The 18,045-nt window shown below is 45.8% G+C and overlaps 2 protein-coding genes across 10 annotated transcripts in view; one reads left to right on the top strand and one right to left on the bottom strand.

Annotated features, from left to right (window-relative positions):
- Window positions 1-1,784: 1,784 nt before the first annotated feature.
- Window positions 1,785-16,283, top strand: DEGS1 (delta 4-desaturase, sphingolipid 1). Of its 4 annotated transcripts, XM_053605361.1 has the most exons (4): window positions 1,788-2,289; window positions 4,432-5,174; window positions 14,903-15,025; window positions 15,830-16,242. In XM_053605361.1, the coding sequence occupies exons 1-4, from the start codon at window positions 2,208-2,210 to the stop codon at window positions 15,854-15,856; spliced, it is 975 nt and encodes a 324-aa protein (XP_053461336.1). In that variant the 5' UTR covers window positions 1,788-2,207; the 3' UTR covers window positions 15,857-16,242. The 4 variants fall into 4 exon arrangements, with proteins under 4 accessions (XP_053461335.1, XP_053461336.1, XP_053461337.1 ...); XM_053605360.1 differs by having other exon boundaries at window positions 1,785-2,289; window positions 14,903-16,283; XM_053605362.1 differs by lacking the exons at window positions 14,903-15,025; window positions 15,830-16,242 and adding an exon at window positions 10,726-13,399 and having other exon boundaries at window positions 1,861-2,289.
- NVL (nuclear VCP like) overlaps window positions 2,304-18,045 on the bottom strand; it is a 202,827-nt gene continuing 187,085 nt past the window's right edge. For all 6 annotated transcript variants that reach the window (XM_053605342.1, XM_053605345.1, XM_053605347.1 and 3 more), the window contains one exon: window positions 2,304-2,960. In XM_053605342.1, the coding sequence (XP_053461317.1) occupies window positions 2,640-2,960 (321 nt within the window). In that variant the 3' untranslated portion in view covers window positions 2,304-2,639. The remainder of the gene's footprint in view (window positions 2,961-18,045) is intronic.

Raw genomic sequence — 18,045 nt, 5'->3', positions numbered from 1 at the left:
TTTTTTTTCAGGCTATTTTTTTTGTTGCAGTTGTCATTGTTGTTTTAGCTGGCCAGGACTGAGTTTGAACCCTCCAGCCTCGGTGTATGTAGCCAGCGCCCTACCCCACTGAGCTACGGGTGCCACCTCAAACTTCATTTTTAAAGTATATGGCATAGTATAACAAACATTATATGGTTAATTGCATGGTACCATAATTTTTTTTAGTTTGTTTGTTTATTTGTTTTTGTTTTTGAGAGAAGGTTTTGCTCTGTTACTCCAGCTAGAGTGCAGTGGCATCATCATAGCTCCCACAATCTTATCCTGGGCTCAAGCCATCCTGCTGCCTCAGGTTCTGGAACAGCTGGGACCACAAGCTCATAGCACCTCATAGCACCATAGCTAGGTTCTTTTCCTATTTTTAGTGTGAGGTTGGTCTCCTTCTTGCTCAGGCTGGTCTCCAATCCCTGACCTCTAGTGATCCTTCCCCATGGCCTCCCATAGTGCTAGAATTACAGGGTGAACCACCCACCTACCCTAGTTCAGGGTTTTCCCCTCTGCCCCCAATAAGAACTCTTAAAAAAAAAAAAAACCCTATAACCATAATACTATTACCACATTTGAGAAATTAACGATAATTTCTTAAAATCTTTACATATCCAACTGGTATTTGAGTTAAATGATTTCATGTGAACATTTTAAATTTCACTGTTTGAATCAGAATTTAAATAAGTCAAGAAGGTAAATTAAGTCAGAATTTAATATGTCTTTTTTTAGAGACAGAGTCTCACTCTGTCACCGTTCCTAGAATGCTGCAGCATGGTAGTTCACAGCAACCTCAAACTCTTTGGGCTCAGGTGATTGATCCTCTTGCCTCGGCCTCCCAGGTAGCTGGGTCTAGCAGGCACCTGCCACAACGCCCGGCATATGTCTTTTAAACTCTTTTTAATTTATAAGTTTCCCTTCTCCCCCCCCCCCATTTTATTTATTAAAGAACACAGGACATTGTGTATAGTTTCCCATAGCTAGATCTTTTTTTTTTTTTTTTAAACAGTCTCAAGCTGTCACCCTCAGTAGAGTGATGTGGCATCACAGCTCACAACAACCTCCAACTCTTGGGCTTAAGTGATTCTCCTGCCTCAGCCTCCTGGAGTGGCTAGGACTACAGGCACCTGCCGCAAGGCCTGGCTATTTTTTGGTTACTGTTGTCATTGTTGTTTGGCAGGCCTGGGCTGGATTCGAACCCATCAGCTCTGATGTACGTGGCTGGCGCCTTAGCCGCTTGAGCTACAGGCGTGAGCCCCATAGCTAGATCTTACTGACGGCATCCCTGTGGGTGCTCTGCCCTTTCTATTTTGTGTACAATAGCAGTTGGATCTAAAGGCTTGATCAGATTTGTAGGAGGAGAGAGTGTATGTGTGTGAGAGATGTTCTTTACAAAGCACACCAGGTTTGGTTACCTTTTTGCAATCTTAGTCAAAGTCCGCCCTTTGGATGTATAAGTGGAAACTTATTATGAAATAAAATTTCCCGTTTTTCAAGAAGAGGTTGTGGCTGATAACTTCCGTGACAGACAGATGCAAAGTTGACCAATCATCTTAAAGGGAAACTAGAATAATTTACGCAAAACAAATTCTATTATCACTTCCCCCCTCTCTCAACAACAGTATTTTCTTTTTTCTTGGTTAGTTTTTAATTCCCACACACCACATTTTTTTCCTGGAAGTGTTATTCCCAGAAGGCATTCAAAAATGACTCAATGAATAATTTGCTCTTAAAAATTAAACAGAACTTGGGCAGCTGCCGTTTATTAAGGGCCAAGGAGCCTCGTCACTGGGAGCTGCAGCCATTCCCGGCTACTCCGCCCCCTGAGGCGCTAGAGCGGCAGCTTTATCAAACTTGACACTTTTCCTTCCTTTTTCACCTTTTCCGGTGCACCGGCCATCGGTCACCCACAGGCCGGAGGGAGCAGGAACCCAGCATCCCGGCCGGCGGCCAAGCCTCGGCGCCGCAGAAACCTAGGAGCGCGCGCCCGGCGCCGCGTCGGGGCTGAGCGCGCCGGCCTGCGGGGCGGGGCCTCGGGACTCCGCCCCTCCCTCAGTTTTCTTGACTCTCCCGCCCACCGCCCGCTTACCCGAGTCGCGGAATCGCCGCGCCGCCGCTGCCGCCTCCTCGGAAAGCCGGGCTGGGAACGACAGCCGGGAGCGGAACCGCGAGCCGCCGCCGCCATGGGGAGCCGTGTTTCGCGGGAAGACTTCGAGTGGGTCTACACTGACCAGCCCCACGCACATCGGCGCCGGGAAATCCTGGGTGAGCTGCGGCCGGCGCCCCGTTATGTGCGTACGCGGCCACCCGCCGCCGCGCGCGCTTTTCCTGCGGTGGGCCCTGCGCTGCCGAAGGCTGCAGACGCCCTTTACCAGCAGGCTCCACGCCGTATCCCGCCGTCCGGTGTCCGGTCTGAGTGGGAGAGGCTGCGGCGAGACGCAGGGCGGACGCTCCAGGCACCTGGGCCCACGGCGGGGGAGGCGGTGACGGGTGCTCGCACGTCCGTGCCGCGTGCGGCTTCGACTCTTCCGCGAAGAGGCGCTGGCACGGCCCCAAAGGATCCCGCTGGCTGGGTCATCTTTGGGTAGATTTCTCGCTAGAAGATTCCTGTCCTATCAATTGGGCGCCTTTTCCTCCTCCTCCTCGTTTATCCCTGTCCGGGTGCGAGCCGGGACAAGGGAGTGACCCGAGTCGGGGCGAAGGCAGGCCGCCGGCCTGTGAGAGGCAGGGCGTGGCCCTGGGGCATCCCGGGAGCTTGACGCGAGCCACTCTCGTCCAACCCGGGCCAGCAAACCTGGCCGGGGCGGCTGTGGTCTTGGCCCTCGGCCGGGGGAGGGGGATGGTACCTGACCGCGTGACCTCAGGGGCTCCTCGGATGGAACAGTCCTGGTGCTTTCATGCCTCTTGTGCTTCTTGTCCCATTGCTCTTCACAAGCCTGGGGCGCAAGAACGGCAGATTCATAGATATTTTTTGTGGATGAAAAGACAGAAATATGGAAGACTTGCCAAATAGCGACGTGGCTTATGGTCTTGACCCCTGATTGCTAATTTAGGGCCCTTTACACCAAATTAACTAGGCCTTGCTTAAATCTCGAGTACTTGAGGCTTCTGTGTTGTATGGAGAATTCTCTCACCTCTACCAGGTTACTCTTTTGGTTTGTTTGTTTTTGAGACAGAGTCTAACTATGTCGCCCTCAGTAGAGTGCCTGTGGCGTCACAGCTCACAGCAACCTCAAACTCTTGATTCTCCTGCCTCAGCCTCCCAGGTGGCTCTACAGGAACCAGCCACAACGCCCGGCTATTTTTGTAGTTGTGGTTTAGCAGGCTGGGGCCGGGTTCGAACTGCCAGCTCCAGTGTATGTGGCTGGCGCCCTAGCCTCTTGAGCTAAAGGCCCCGAGCCATCTACCAGTTTACTCTTAATGCTAATGCTAAGTTGCCTGGAATGCATTACAAACATTACCTAACTTAATACACTGTTAGTAATTGGCTAGGTCACTATTATCTCCATCTTAAAAGATAAGGAAAGAACAAATAAGTAAAGGCTAGAGGTGATTCTAATCTGGGTTAGATTGCCTCCAAAACAAATGTTTTTTAACCTTTACTGTTTCTTCAGAAACAGGAAAGTTATGGTGGTAAATTGAATATGAGGAATTCTTTCTCATACACAGTATTTCCCTAGTTTTTCTTCTCAACGTCCATTTACCCAATGAAAAGAAAAAGCAAGCCCCAAGTTTTTGCAGCAGGATCTAAAGTTAGAAATACCACATTTTCACAAGTAGGATTTAGAGCTCATTAAAATACTGTATGAGATGTTAAAAGTCAAGAAGCCATTAAAATATATTTGCAAATTGACAGTGAATTGGGAGCATGAACACTGAACAGTCATTTATTAATGGGTAGGTCTTTACTAACTTTGGGTTCTGGGGTTCCCTGCTGCCCCTCTTGCTCTTTTTTTGGTTAGTGACAGAGTCTTGCTGTGTTGCCCAGGCTGCAGGGCAGTGGCTGTTCAAAGGCACAGTCCTAGCTCACTGCAGGACTGCAGGGTAGAACACCTGGGCTGAAGCAGTCCTCTAGTCTTCCTCTTGAGTAGCACCTGGCCTTCCTTTCTTTTCTCTTTCTTTTTTTTTTTCTTTCTGAGACAGAGTCTCAATCTGTTGTTCCAGGCTAGAGTGCCATGGTGTTATAGCTCACAGCACCCTCAAATTCCTTAATTTTTGTTTTTTGGTTGCAGTTGTCATTATTGTTTAGCAGGCCCAGGCTGGGCTTAACCTGCCAGCCTCAGTGTATGTGGCCAGCACCCTACCCACTGAGCTACGGGTGCCACCAACTGCTGTTAATTTAATTATTATTTCTAAAACACTGTATACTTTTCTGAGTTCTGATATTTTTTTGTTTTTTCTTTGCAGCCAAGTATCCTGAGATAAAATCCTTGATGAAACCTGATCCCAACTTGATATGGATTATAAGTATGATGATTCTCACCCAGCTGGTTACTTTATACTTAGTAAAAGACTTGGACTGGAAATGGGTCATATTTTGGGCATATGCCTTTGGCAGTTGTGTTAACCACTCAATGACTCTGGGTATTCATGAGCTTTCTCACAATAACGCCTTTGGCCACAACAAAGCCTTGTGGAATCGCTGGTTTGGAATATTTGCTAACCTTCCTGTTGGAATTCCATATTCAATTTCCTTTAAGAGGTATCACATGGATCATCATCGATACCTCGGAACTGATGGCATTGATGTAGACATTCCTACTGATTTTGAGGGCTGGTTCTTCTGTACCACTTTTAGAAAGTTGATGTGGGTTATTTTTCAGCCTGTCTTTTATGCTTTTCGACCTCTGATCATTAACCCCAAACCAATTAGTCATCTGGAAATTATCAATATAATGGTTCAGATTACTTTTGACATTATGATTTACTACTTTTGGGGAATTAAATCTTTAGTCTACATGTTGGCGGCATCCTTACTTGGTCTGGGTTTGCACCCAATTTCTGGACATTTTATAGCAGAACATTACATGTTCTTAAAGGGACATGAAACTTACTCATATTATGGGCCTCTGAATTTATTGACCTTCAATGTGGGTTATCATAATGAACATCATGACTTCCCCAACATTCCTGGAAAAAGCCTTCCACTGGTAAGTAAAAAACTTGATATAAATGTTAATTTCTCATGGCTCTGCAATTAAAAAAAATAAGCCAGGGAAAAGTGGCTCATGCATGTAATCCTAGCACTCTGGGAGGCTGAGGTGGGAGGATTGCTTGAGCTCAGGAGTTTGAGGCCAGTTTGAGCAAAAGAGCAAATTCTCGTCTCTACTAAAAATAGAACAATTAAGGCCGGGCACAGTGGCTGAAGCTTGTAATCCCAGCACTTTGGGGGGCTGTGGTGGGCAGATGCATAAGCTAACAAGTTCGAAACCAGCCTGAGCTAGAGTGAGACCTCATCTCTAAAAGTAGCCAGGTGTTGTGGCAGGCACCTGTAGTCCCCAGCTACTCGAGAGGCTGAGGCAAGAGAACGGCTTGAGCCCAAGAGTTTGAGGTTTCTGTGAGCTATGACGCCATCACACTCTACTGAGGGCAACAAAGTGAGACTCTGTCTCAAAAAAAAAAAAGAAAGAGAAAAGGTAGCTGGGCCTGGTGGCAGGCACCTGTAGTCCTAGCTACCTGGGAGGCTAAGGCAGTAGGATTGCTTGATCTCAGGAGTTTGAGGTTCCTGTAAGCTCCAGTGATGTGCTGCACTCTAGCTTGGATGACATAGTTAGATTCTATCTCAAAAATAAAAAAACAAGGCGGCGCCCATAGTTCAGTGAGTAGGGCACCAGCCACATGTACCGAGGCTGGCGGGTTCGAACTTGGCCCAGGCCAGCTAAAGCAACAATGACAACTGCAACAAAAAACTATCTGGGCATTATAGGCACCCGTAATCCCAGCTATTTGGAAGGCTGAGGCAAAAGAATCACTTAAACCCAAGAGTTGGAGGTTGCTGTGAGCTATGATGCCACAGCACTCTACCGAGGGCAACATAATGAGACTGTCTCAAAAATAAATAAATAAATAAACAAAATAGAATATAAACACCATATCTGCCAACCTAATTTTAAAAAGGGTTTACTCTTGAATACTTAAGCTTGGTGGGGTTTTTTTTTTTTTTTTTTTGTAGAGACAGGGTCTCACTGTACCACCCTCGGGTAGAGTGCTGTGGCGTCACACGGCTCACAGCAACCTCTAGCTCTAACTCACAGCAACCTCTTACACGATTCTCTTACCTCAGCCTCCTGAGCAGCTGGGACTACAGGCTCCCGCCACAATGCCCGGCTATTTTTTAGTTGCAGATTGGCCGGGGCTGGGTTTGAACCCGTCACCCTTGGCATATGGGGCCGGCACCCTACTCACTGAGCCACAGGCGCCACCCTTAAGCTTGGTGTTTAAAAGTATTGGAGGGGCTTGGATCCTGTAGCATAGTGCTTACAGTGCAGGCTACATACACCCAGGCTGGCAGGTTCGAATCCAACCTGGGCCAGCTAAACAACGATAACTGCAACACAAAAATAGCCAGGCATTGTGGCGGGCGCCTGTAGTCCCAGCTATTTGGGAGGCTGAGACAAGAGAATAACTTAAGCCCAAGAGCTGGAGGTTGCTCTGAGCTGTGACGCCACAGCACTCTACCTACGGTGATGTAGTGAGACTCTGAGGGGGGTGGGGGGATAAAAGTATTGGAGGATCTGCAAAATCTCTATAATTTGTAAAGGAACTCAGGAATAAAAAGCCAAATCCGTCTGTGAAGTAAGCAACAGTTTGTATAACCTTCGTCACAAACTCAGTGGGCCTAGCTAAGATTTGTTTGTTGCTTTATCATGAAATACAGATATCCTATATAATCTGCAAAATAAGTGAATGTCAGTTTCTGATGCTATAATCTCAAGGGTAGGAAGTATTTGTATCCCTTAAGAGTAGACTTCTTTTGTGGTTTTTTGTGAAGCAAATGAGACATTTTGACCTTCCTTCTCATAATGATCATTTTCCTAACTTCAGTTGTGATCCTGGCAAATTCTCATTATTGGCCTCCCCATCCTCAAAACAGGTAGCTTCCAATTCTGTTAGTAAGAAATGTTTCTGGGGGCGGCGCCTGTGGCTCAGTCGGTAAGGTGCCGGCCCCATATACCGAGGGTGGCGGGTTCAAACCCGGCCCCGGCCAAACTGCAACCAAAAAATAGCTGGGCGTTGTGGCGGTCGCCTGTAGTCCCAGCTACTCAGGAGGCTGAGGCAAGAAAATCGCGTAAGCCCAGGAGTTGGAGGTTGCTGTGAGCTGTGTGATGCCATGGCACTCTACTGAGGGACATAAAGTGAGACTGTCTCTACAAAAAAAAAAAAGAAAAGAAATGTTTCTGGCCAGGCGCTGTGGCTCATGCTTGTAATGCCAGCACTCTGGGAGGCCGAGGCAGGTGGATTGCCTGAGCTCATAGGTTTGAAACCAGCCTGAGCAAGAGTTAGACCCTGTCTCTAAAAATAGCCAGGTGTTGTGGTGGGCGCCTGTAATCCCACCTACTTGGGAGACTGAGGCAAGAGGATCACGTAAGCCCAAGTGTTTAGTTTGCTGTGAGCGATGTCACCAAAGCACTCTACTGAAGGTGACAAGGTAAGACTGTCTCAAAAATAAGTAAATAAAAATAAAGAAATGTTTCCATAATTTTAAAAAGGATAATGTGAATGAAAAATACTAGTTTTTCTTGATTCTTTCATAGTTATGTTAGCATACCCTAGTCAGATATTTTATGCTATCATGCCCACCTAGTCAAATTTTTTAGATTTCCTTTTTTTGTTTTTAAGACAGAGTTTCCTTTTGTTACCCTGCTAAAGTACAGTGTTGTTATCAGAGCTTACTGCAACCTCAAACTCCTGGGCTCAAGTGATTCTCCCGCCTCAACCTCCCATAGTGCTAGGATTACAGGCATAAGCCATGCTGCCCAGCCTGATTTTCTCTCTGAGAAACAACATGACAACTAAGCTCAGCACTTGATTATTGAGAAAGAAAAAAATCTCTAAAGAACATTGGTCCTTAATCTTAAAACTTTGGGAGGCAAAGGTGGGAGGATTGCTCGAGGATAGGCGTCTCGAGACCAGCTTGGGCAACAGGAAGACCCCTATCTCTACAAAAATAAATATATATATATTTTTTTGTACAGACAGGGTCTCACTTTATGGCCCTCGGTAGAGTGCCCCGGCCTCACACAGCTCACAGCAACCTCCAACTCCTGGGCTTAAGTGATTCTCTTGCCTCAGCCTCCCAAGTAGCTGGGACTTGGGACTACAGGTGCCCACCACAACGCCCGGCTGTTTTTTGGTTGCAGTTAGGCCAGGGCTGGGTTTGAACCCGCCACCCTCGGTATATGGGGCCGGCACCTTACCGACTGAGCCACAGGTGCCGCCCTCTACAAAAATATTTTTAAAAGTAGAGCCAGGTAGCCTGGTGGCTCACACCTATAATCCTAGCACTCTAGGAGGTCAAGGCAGGTGGATTGCTTGAGCTCAGGAGTTTGAGACCAATCTGAACAAGAGTGAGACTTGTCTCTACTAAAAGTCAAAAATCTAGCTGGGTGTCATGGCAGGCGCCTTTAGTCCCCGTCTCTTGGGAAACTGAGGCAAGAGGATCACTTAAACCAAAGAGATTGAGGTTACTGTGAGTTACGGTACCACTGCACTCTACCAGGGTGACAGAGTGAGACTCATCTCATAAAAAAAGTTAGGCTTGGTGGTACGTGTCTGTAGTCCCAGGTTCTTGGAGGTTGAGGCAGGAGGGTCACTTGAGCCTAAGAGTTCAAAGTTGAAAACAAAAAAGACTAGGGCAATGGGGAAATTTTTAATCTTGAGTGTGGGCTTGGCACCTGTAGCACAATGGTTATGGCGCCAGCCATGTACACCGAGGTTGGCAGGTTCAAACCCAGCCCAGCTAAAAACAACAATGACAACTGCAACAAAAAATAGCCAAGCATTGTGGCGGGCACCTGTAGTCCCAGCTACTTGGGAAGCTGAGGCAAGAGAATCACTTAAACAGGAATTTGAGGTTGCTGTGAGCTATAACACCACGGCACTCTACCAAGGGCAATGTAGTGAGACTCTTGTCTCCAAAAAAAAACAAACAAACAAAAAAATTTGTGTATTTGCTAGTATTATGTCAAGATAATGGTATTACAGTTTTATAGAATGTCTTTTGGAGGTTTAAGTGTTGAAATGTTTAAGAATGTGATATTAGTGGTAAGTTGTCCCATAGTGTCTGCAACTTAGTTTCAAAGGTTTCAGCAAAGAAAATATGTGGGATTATTTTATATAGAGAGAGCACACATCATAGTGTTTGTTAATAATTGGTAAATCAGGGCGGCGCCCGTGGCTCAGTGAGTAGGGCGCCGGCCCCATATGCCGAGGGTGGCGGGTTCAAACCCAGCCCCGGCCAAATTGCAACCAAAAAATAGCTGGGTGTTGTGGTGGGCGCCTGTAGTCCCAGCTGCTCGGGAGGCTGAGGCAAGAGAATCGCGTAAGCCCAAGAGTTAGAGGTTGCTGTGAGCCATGTGACGCCACGGCACGCTACCTGAGGGCAGTACAGTGAGACTCTGTCTCTACAAAAAAAAAAAATTGGTAAATCAGGTGGAGAGCATATGAATGTTTATTTTACTATTTCAATTTTTAGTGGGTCTTAAATTTTTCAGAATAAAATATTTGGGGAAAAACACTCCAACTTTCTGAAGACAACTTTGTTTTTTGGCGTTTTTTTTTTTTTTGTTTGTTTTTGTTTTTTTTTTTTTTGGTTTTTGGCCAGGGCTAGGTTTGAACCCACCACCTCTGGCATATGGGACCGGTGCCCTACTCCTTGAGCCACAGGCACCACCCTGAAGACAACTTTGAAATTGTGAATCGTGATGCAAATAAACAGCTATTTGTGGTTATGAGACCTGTGTGCTAGCTGAATAGAGTGGGTGCAGCCTTTGCCTCTTCCATGATAAGGGAAGTGAATGAATTATTGTAATTATCATTATTATTTTGAGACAGTGTTTCTCTCTGTCCCCTGAGCTAGAGTGCAATGGCATCATCAGAGCTTACTTTATCTTTTAACTTCTGGGCAAGAGATCTCCCACCCCATCCTTCCAGAATAGCTGGAATTACAGGTGTAAACCACCATCCCCAGCCTGGCTTTATGTTCTAAGGAGAAAGCTGGGAACCCTTTGAAAAAATTTTTTTCTTCAGTGAGTCTCACTCTGTTGTCTAAGCTAGAATACTATGGCCTTGCCCTAGATTACAGCAACCTTAAACTCCTGGGCTTAATTTCTATCTAATTGCCATGCCACAATTTATTAGTATTTTTATTTTCCAAGATGACAGGGATCAATCAGGTGCTGCCTTTATATCCTACAGTGCCATCCATGCAGAATGTTCTTCAGTAATATCAGGTTAATTGAATTGCATATGTTTTGTGTTAATTTTACAAATAAACCAGATATTTAGTCCCTCAGAGTCAGTAATCCTAGAAGGCCACTTTTGCTGCTGCTGCTTTTGTTTGTTAGTTTTGAGAGGGAGCAGGGAGAATAGTCTCCTGGTTTCCCTTCTCAGTGTTTGTATCAAACATTTCATCTGTTATCCTTAATAGGACACAATAAAGCTCTAAAGTTCTTTCATCTTGGTGAATTTTTTCTCTTCTAGGTGAGGAAAATAGCACCTGAATACTATAACAACCTGCCCCACTACAATTCTTGGATAAAAGTACTGTATGATTTTGTGATGGACGATACATTAAGTCCCTACTCAAGAATGAAGAGGCATCAAAAAGGGCAGGTGGAGCTGGAGTAAATATCCTTACAACCAAAGGAATTCTTCTTTGAAGCATTAAAATAGGTGATAAAGTAGAATTTCACATTATAGAAGCTAGGACCGGTAATGCTTTACAGTCAGCCTGTCTCTGTAGTGCTCAGCTTTACTCATAGGAAATGTGTGTTGTCATCATTGTGGATCTCTTCACCCATGTCTGTCATCTTATAAGCATATCATTAAAGAAGGCTTTTAAAAAGCCATTTCTAGCACATTATTTTCACTATAAAGTTTTACTTTATTAAACTAGCTAATAAACTGAGCTATTGGCTGGACAAAGTAGCTCACGCCTATAATCCCAGCACTCTGGGAGGCCAAGGCAGGTGGATTGCTAGAGTTCAGGAGTTTGAGACCAGCCAGAATAAGAGTGAGACTCCATCTCTACTAAAAATAAAAAACCTAGCTGGGCTGTGTGGCGGTCGTCTGAAGTCCCAGCCCCGTGGGAAGCTGAGGCAGGAGGATTACTTAAGCCTTAGAGTTTGAGGTTGCTATGGGCTGTGATGCCATGGCATTCTACCAAAGGCAACAGAAACTGTCTCAAAAAAAAAAACCCGAGCTATTAATCACAATATTTTAGTGTTTGTTGTATTTTACTGTCTTTTACTATAACATGGTAACTTGAGTACTAAGAGAACTCACTTTAAAATTTTGTCCAAAAAATAATTTTAAAAAGTTCTGATGTAATAGGTTAGTATGAAAGGTTGAGATGGAAATAATCTTTTATTATAAGCTGAATTACTCATTTTTAAGTTTTACTTTTGTACATAGGATCTAAAGTAGACACTTGAATCTTGTACAGCCTTTCTCATAAATAAAGTACTTACTGAATCTAATCATGTCCAATATTCAGACTTCAAGGGGTTGGGGGTCACCAGAAGATGGGGTCTTGGCTTTAGGAATGAAGAGGCTTACACAGAGTCTGTGCTGGGAGACTGAGGAACTCTGGGAGAAGCCCTCTCCAGTAAACCTCCGGTCGGAAATCATAAAACAGGAAGTACCGTTTCCCTGAAAATAAGACATCCTCCAAAAATAAGACCTACTTACAGGAAAGATAAGACGTCCCCTGAAAATAAGACCTAGCGCATCTTTGGGAGCACACCTTAAAATAAGACACTGTCTTATTTTGGGGGAAACGGTAGTAGACAAAAGCTGCTTCTCTGATGTTAGCACTGATTACGGAGGAGATGGAAGTCAAATAGAATGTCTCCACTTTTGTTTTTGCCAAACAGCAAACATTGAGCACAACCTCTGCCTCCAGCATCAAGAGACCTTTGGAAGCTAGAGAATCATTGCCATAATTATTATTGCCACACCTCACATACACATTTTCTCTTGGAGGCCAGTTTTCTGATCTGCACATAGACAACTCATGGTGTTCTCGTGATTCTCTAGGTCTCTCAAGAAGTCAGTTTTTGGGCGGTGCCTGTGGCTCAAAGGAGTAAGGCGCGGGCCCCATATGCCGGAGGTGGAGGGTTCAAACCCAGCCCTGGCCAAAAAAAAAAAAACTGCAAAAAAAAGAAAAGGTAAGTTTTATGCTAAAGGTCAGGGCTCAGTTTCCTCTACAAAGACTCCTTTTTCAGATGTGTTAACTTTCTCATTAAAAACTCAAATGGGGGGGCGGCGCCTGTGGCTCAAGGAATAGGGTGCTGGCCCCATATACCAGAGGTGGCAGGTTCATACCCGGCCCCATCCAAAAACTGCAAAAAAAACAAATGGGTGGCGCCTGTGGCTCAGTGGGTAGGGCACTGGCCCATATACTGATGGTGGCAGGTTCAAACCAAAAATAGCTGGGTATTGTGGCAGGCACCTGTAGTCCCAGCTACTTGGAAGGCTGAAGCAGAAGGATCGATGAACCCAGGAGTTTGAGGTGGTTGTGAGCTATGATGTCCGGGAACTATGCTCAGGGCACAGCATATCTCAAAGCAAAACAAAACATAGCTAGATCCCTGTCACTGAGAAAAAAAATTTAAAGTGAAAAACATGGATATGATGCTAGGCATTAAATAAATCATGTACTCCCACTGAGCCTTTAACTTCCTTTTGCCTGTAGAACTCTAGCCAAAGGCTACAACTGCCAGGTAAATGCTGAAAACTCCTACATGTACTGTAAGCTCATCTCTCAATTCTTCTACCTGCTGGATATATTGAGTCCCTTGTCATCCCTCCCCAAACTGTTATTTCCTGTTAAGGTACCACTCCTTATCTGGATGGAGGTTTCAGTATCACTACGAGGTGTCTTTTTCTTTTTTGGGAGACAAAGTCTTACTTTGTCACTCAGGTTAGAATGCCATGGCGTCAGCTTAGCTCACAGTAACCTCAAACTCCTGGGTTCAAGTGACCCTCTGCCACAATGCCCAGCTGAATTTTCTGTTTTTAGAAGAGATGGGGTCTTGTTCTTGCTGATCTCAAACTCCTAAGCTCAAGCAAAACACCTGCCTCAGCCTCTCAGCGTGCTAAGATTACAGGCATGAGCCACTGTGCCCAGCCCACAGCTGGTGCTTTTAAGTAGTCTGGCTCCCAGGCGGCGCCTGTGGCTCAGTCGGTAAGGCGCCAGCCCCATATACCGAGGGTGGCGGGTTCAAACCCGGCCCCGGCCAAACTGCAACCAAAAAATAGCCGGGCGTTGTGGTGGGCGCCTGTAGTCCCAGCTACTCGGGAGGCTGAGGCAAGAGAATCGCGTAAGCCCAAGAGTTAGAGGTTGCTGTGAGACGTGTGAGGCCACGGCACTCTACCGAGGGCCATAAAAGTGAAACTCTGTCTCTACAAAAAAAAAAAAAAAAAAGTAGTGTGGCTCCCATCTGCCAAGTCCATTCATTAAGAGATCTTGGCAAGGCTGGGTGTCTGTAGCTCAATGGTTACCACACAGCCACATGCTTCAGGGCTGGTGGGTTCAAACCCAGCCCGGGCCTGCTAAACAAAAAAAATAGCCAGTAGGCTGAGAATAGAGAATCTCTTGAGCCCAAGAGTTTGAAGAAGTTGTGAGCAATGATGCTATGGCACTCATACCGAGGGTAACGAAGTAAGAATGTCTCGGGCAGCACCTGTGGCTCAGTGGGTAGGGCACCAGCCCCATATACCAAGGGTGGTGGGTTCGAACCCGGCCTCAGCCAGCTAAAACAGCAGTGAAAACTGCAACAAAAATAGCTGGGCATTGTGGCGGGTGCCTGTAGTCCCAGCTACTTGGGAAGCTGAGGCAAGAGAATCACTTAAGCCAAAGAGTTTGAGGCTGTTGTGAGCTATGACGCTGCGGCACTCTACCGAGGGCGACAAAGTATAAAACTCTGTCTCAGAAAAAAAAAAATAATGAAGCCGGGCGTTGTGGTGGGCGCCTGTAGTCCCAGCTACTTGGGAGGCTGAGGCAAGAGAATCACTTAAGTCCAAGAGTTGGAGGTTGCTGTGAACTATGATGCCATGGCACTCTACCGAGGGCGATGAAATGAGACTTTGTCACTACAAGAAAAAAAAAAAAATGAGAATGTCTCCAAAAAAAAAGGTCTTGGTCAGGTGAAGTGGCTCACGCCTGTAATCCCAGCATTCGGGGAGACTGAGGTGGGCGGATCGCCTGAGCTAGAGTGAGACCCCCCATGTCTAAAAATAGCTGGGCATGGTGGTGAGCGCCTGTAGGCCCAGCTACTTGGGAGGCGGAGGCAAGAGAATCACCTAAGCCCGGGAGTTGGAGGTTGCGGTGAGCTGTCATGCCAAGGCACTCCACTGAAGGTGACAAAATGAGACTGTCTCCAAAAAAAAAAAAAAACAGAGCTCTGCCACTCAGGGCAGTAGGAAGGCTGGGCCTTAAGACCTTTAAGTCCGAGAAGTCATTCAGTCGTTTTGTGCAACTTCTCCGTTCTGTTTAGACTCCTTTCCCCATGACTGGTCTGGTTTGCTTATCACACCAGCCTTCTGTGCACCTCCAATCCCCAGCAAGTCAAGTGCCACTTTTTTGGCCTTTGAAGTGAATGAGATTACCTATTCATGGCCCAAACCAATCTGTTGTTTTGTTTTTTTTTTGTAGAGACAGAGTCTCACTTTACCGCCTTCAGTAGAGTGCCATGATGTCACAGGATTCACAGCAACCTCTAGCTCTTGGGCTTCAGCGATTCTCCTGCCTCAGCCTCCCGAGCAGCTGGGATTACAGGTGCCTGCCACAACGCCCGGCTATTTTTTGGTTGCAGTTCAGCCGGGGCTGGGCTTGAACCCGCCACCCTAGGTATATGGGGCCAGTGCCCTACTCACTGAGCCACAGGCGCCACCCGTGTTGGGGTTTTTTTGTTGTTGTCGTTGTTTTTGAGACAGAGGCTCAAGCTGTCCCCTGGGGTAGAGTGCTGTGGCATCATAGTTCACATCAACCTCCACCTCGGGCTCAAGTGATTCTCTTGCCTCAGTTTTTCTATTTTTAGTAGCGACGGGGTCTCGCTTATCCTGCCTCAGGTGCCTAAAGTGCTAGGATTATAGGCATGAGTCACCACGCCTGGCCCAAACCATATGGTTTTGTAAATAGACACTGTTTGGTCCCCCTGAAATTATAACTCCTTAAGGGCTGGAAAGATCTTTTATTTCTCTGTCCCTAAACCTAGCAGGGTCAGTGCTATACTTAAGTAAGTGCTTAATAAATGGAAACCAGCAGAGAGAGTCCTTGAACTTGAGAAGCTTTATCTAAAACAAACAGCCAAAGAGAGAGAGCATTTGTATGACATTTAGGTAAGTGTGGTATGCTGAAAACAATGGACATTCATTGAGAATCCTTACTTTTCACAGAGCCCTGTACTAAGTGTTTTATGTGCATTAAGGCTCAATACTTCTGGGCGGTGCCTGTGGCTCAAAGGGGTAGGGCGCCAGCCCCATATGCCAGAGGTGGTGGGTTCAAACCCAGCCCTGGCCAAAAACTGCAAAAAAGAAAAAAAGGCTCAATAATTCTTTTTTTTTTTTTTTTTAATTTCAGTGTGCTTGTTCATTCTTCTTTGTTTGAAGTACTCCATTTTTGTTGATTTTCTTCTTCCTCTGGTGGTGCTGGCTGTTTTTGATGTTGTTAGTAGAGACGGGGTCTTACTCTGGCTCACTGCTGCTCATACTGGTCTTGAACCTCTGAGCTCAGACAATCCACCTGCCTCGGCCTCTCACAGCGCTGGGACTACAGGCATGAGCCACCACGCACAGCCAAGGCTCAATACTTCTATGACGGGTGCATCTTACAAGGGTATATGTGAAACTTGGTAAATGGTCTGTAAAGCTAGTGAATGATGCCCCATGATCATATCAATGTACACAGCTATGATTTAATAAAAAATAAAATAATAAAATAAAATAAAAAAATACTACTATGACATAATGTTATTCATACCTTAATTTTTGTACATGAGAAAACTGAAGTTTACAAAGATGACATAACTGACCCAAGGTAACACTTATTAAATTACAGAAACTGGTGGTGCCTGTAGCTCAGTGGGTAGGGGGCTGGCCACATATACCAAGGCTGGCAGGTTGGAACACAGCCCAGGCCAGCTAAAACAACAACTGCACCAAAAAAAAAAAAAAAAAATAGCCAGGCATTGTGGCAAGGGCCTGTAGTCCCAGCTACTTGGGAGGCTGAGGCAAGAGAATCACTTAAGCCCAGGAGTTTGAGGTTGCTGTGAGCTATAAAGCCATGGTACTCTACAAAGTGAGACTGTCTCAAAAAAAAAAGAAAAAGGCATAGGCTGGCTCAGTGCTCGTAGCTCAGTGAGTAGGGTGCCGGCTACATACACTAAAGCTGGTGGGTTCAAGCCCGGCCTGGGCCTGCTAAACAATAATGACAACTACAACCAAAAAATAGCCTGGCCTGTGGTGGGCGCCCAGCAACTCGGGAGGCTGAGGCAAGAGAATTGCTTAAGCCCAAGAGTTTGAGGTTGCTGTGAGCTGTGACATCACGGCAGTATACTGAGGGTGACATAATGACACTCTGTCTCAAAAAAAAAGAAAAGGCATAGGATTTGACAATAGATGGATATACAGGTCAGGTCAAGCAGGTACATTTTAGTTAGGTTAATGACGTGGTATAAAAGACGGATAGGTAGTGTCATCCAAACAAGGACAGCTTTGTTTTTGCCAGGTTTCATCTGAATTGGCAGACAGCTCATGAAACTAATAATTGGACTCAGTTGAGTGTTAAGGTTTCAGGTGCTAACAAGTAAATGCATCAGGTTGGTTCAGAGGGAACCAGAGGCCATTATCCTCATGAAATGTCTCAAGAATGGAAAAACAAATACCACATGTTCTCACTTATAAGTGGGAACTAGAGGAGGGGTAAAAACGGTCATAAAATGTTACAATGGACTTTGAAAATTAAGAAGGGGTGAGGAGAGAGGATAAGAATCTATCCATTAGGTACAGTGTACACTATTCTGGTGACAGGTACACTAAAAGCCCTGACTTCAATATTATACATTTCATCCATGTAACAAAAACACTAGTACTCACTAAATTATTGAAGAAAAAAAAAAAAGGTGGCTGGAAAAACAAACAAACAAACAAACAAAAAAAAAAAAAAAAAACGGTGACTGGCTCACACCTGTAATCCCAGCACTCTGGGAGGCTGAGACAAGTGGATTGCTTTAAGCTCAGGAGTTTGAGACCAGCCTAAGCAAAAGTGAGATCTGTCCTCATCTTTTTTAAAAATAGAAAATTAGGGTGGCATCTGGCTCAAAGGAGTAGGGCAGCCTCCCCATATACCAGAGGTGGTGGGTTCAAACAGGGCCCTGGCCAAAAATTGCAAAAAAGAAAAGAAAAATTAGGGCAGCGCCTGTGGCTCAAAGGAGTAGGGCACCAGCCCCATATACCAGAGGTGGTGGGTTCAAACCTGGCCCCAGCAAAAAACTGCAAAAAAAAAAAAGAAAGAAAAATTAGCTGTGCAAGGTGGAGGGCGCCTATAGTCCCAGCTACTTGGGGAGGCTGAGGCAAGAGGATCGCTTGAGCCCAGGAGTTGGAGGTTGCTATGCCCTATTGAGGCCAGGGTACTCAAGCCTGGGGCAACAGAGTGAGACTCTTGGCTCCAAAAAGAAAAAGAAACAAACAAACAAAAAAAAAACAAGGCAGTTGCGGGCGGCACCGGTGGCTCAGTGGGTAGGGCACTGGCCCCATATACAGAGGGTGGCAGGGTCGAACCTGGCCCCAGCCAAACTG

The sequence above is a fragment of the Nycticebus coucang genome, chromosome 10 (assembly GCF_027406575.1).
Source record: "Nycticebus coucang isolate mNycCou1 chromosome 10, mNycCou1.pri, whole genome shotgun sequence".
Taxonomy (NCBI): Eukaryota; Metazoa; Chordata; class Mammalia; order Primates; family Lorisidae; genus Nycticebus; species Nycticebus coucang.
This window is presented reverse-complemented; position numbering and strand designations above follow the sequence as displayed.

What these genes read in the sequence shown, in the direction of transcription:
- DEGS1 (XM_053605360.1), top strand. Translation starts at nt 2,208, where the DNA reads ATGGGGAGCCGTGTTTCGCGGGAAGACTTCGAGTGGGTCTACACTGAC. An exon ending in TCGGCGCCGGGAAATCCTGG is followed by an intron (nt 2,290 to 4,431) that starts GTGAGCTGCGGC and finishes TTTTCTTTGCAG; the next exon opens with CCAAGTATCCTGAGATAAAA. An exon ending in CTGGAAAAAGCCTTCCACTG is followed by an intron (nt 5,175 to 14,902) that starts GTAAGTAAAAAA and finishes TTTTTTTTGTAG; the next exon opens with AGACAGAGTCTCACTTTACC.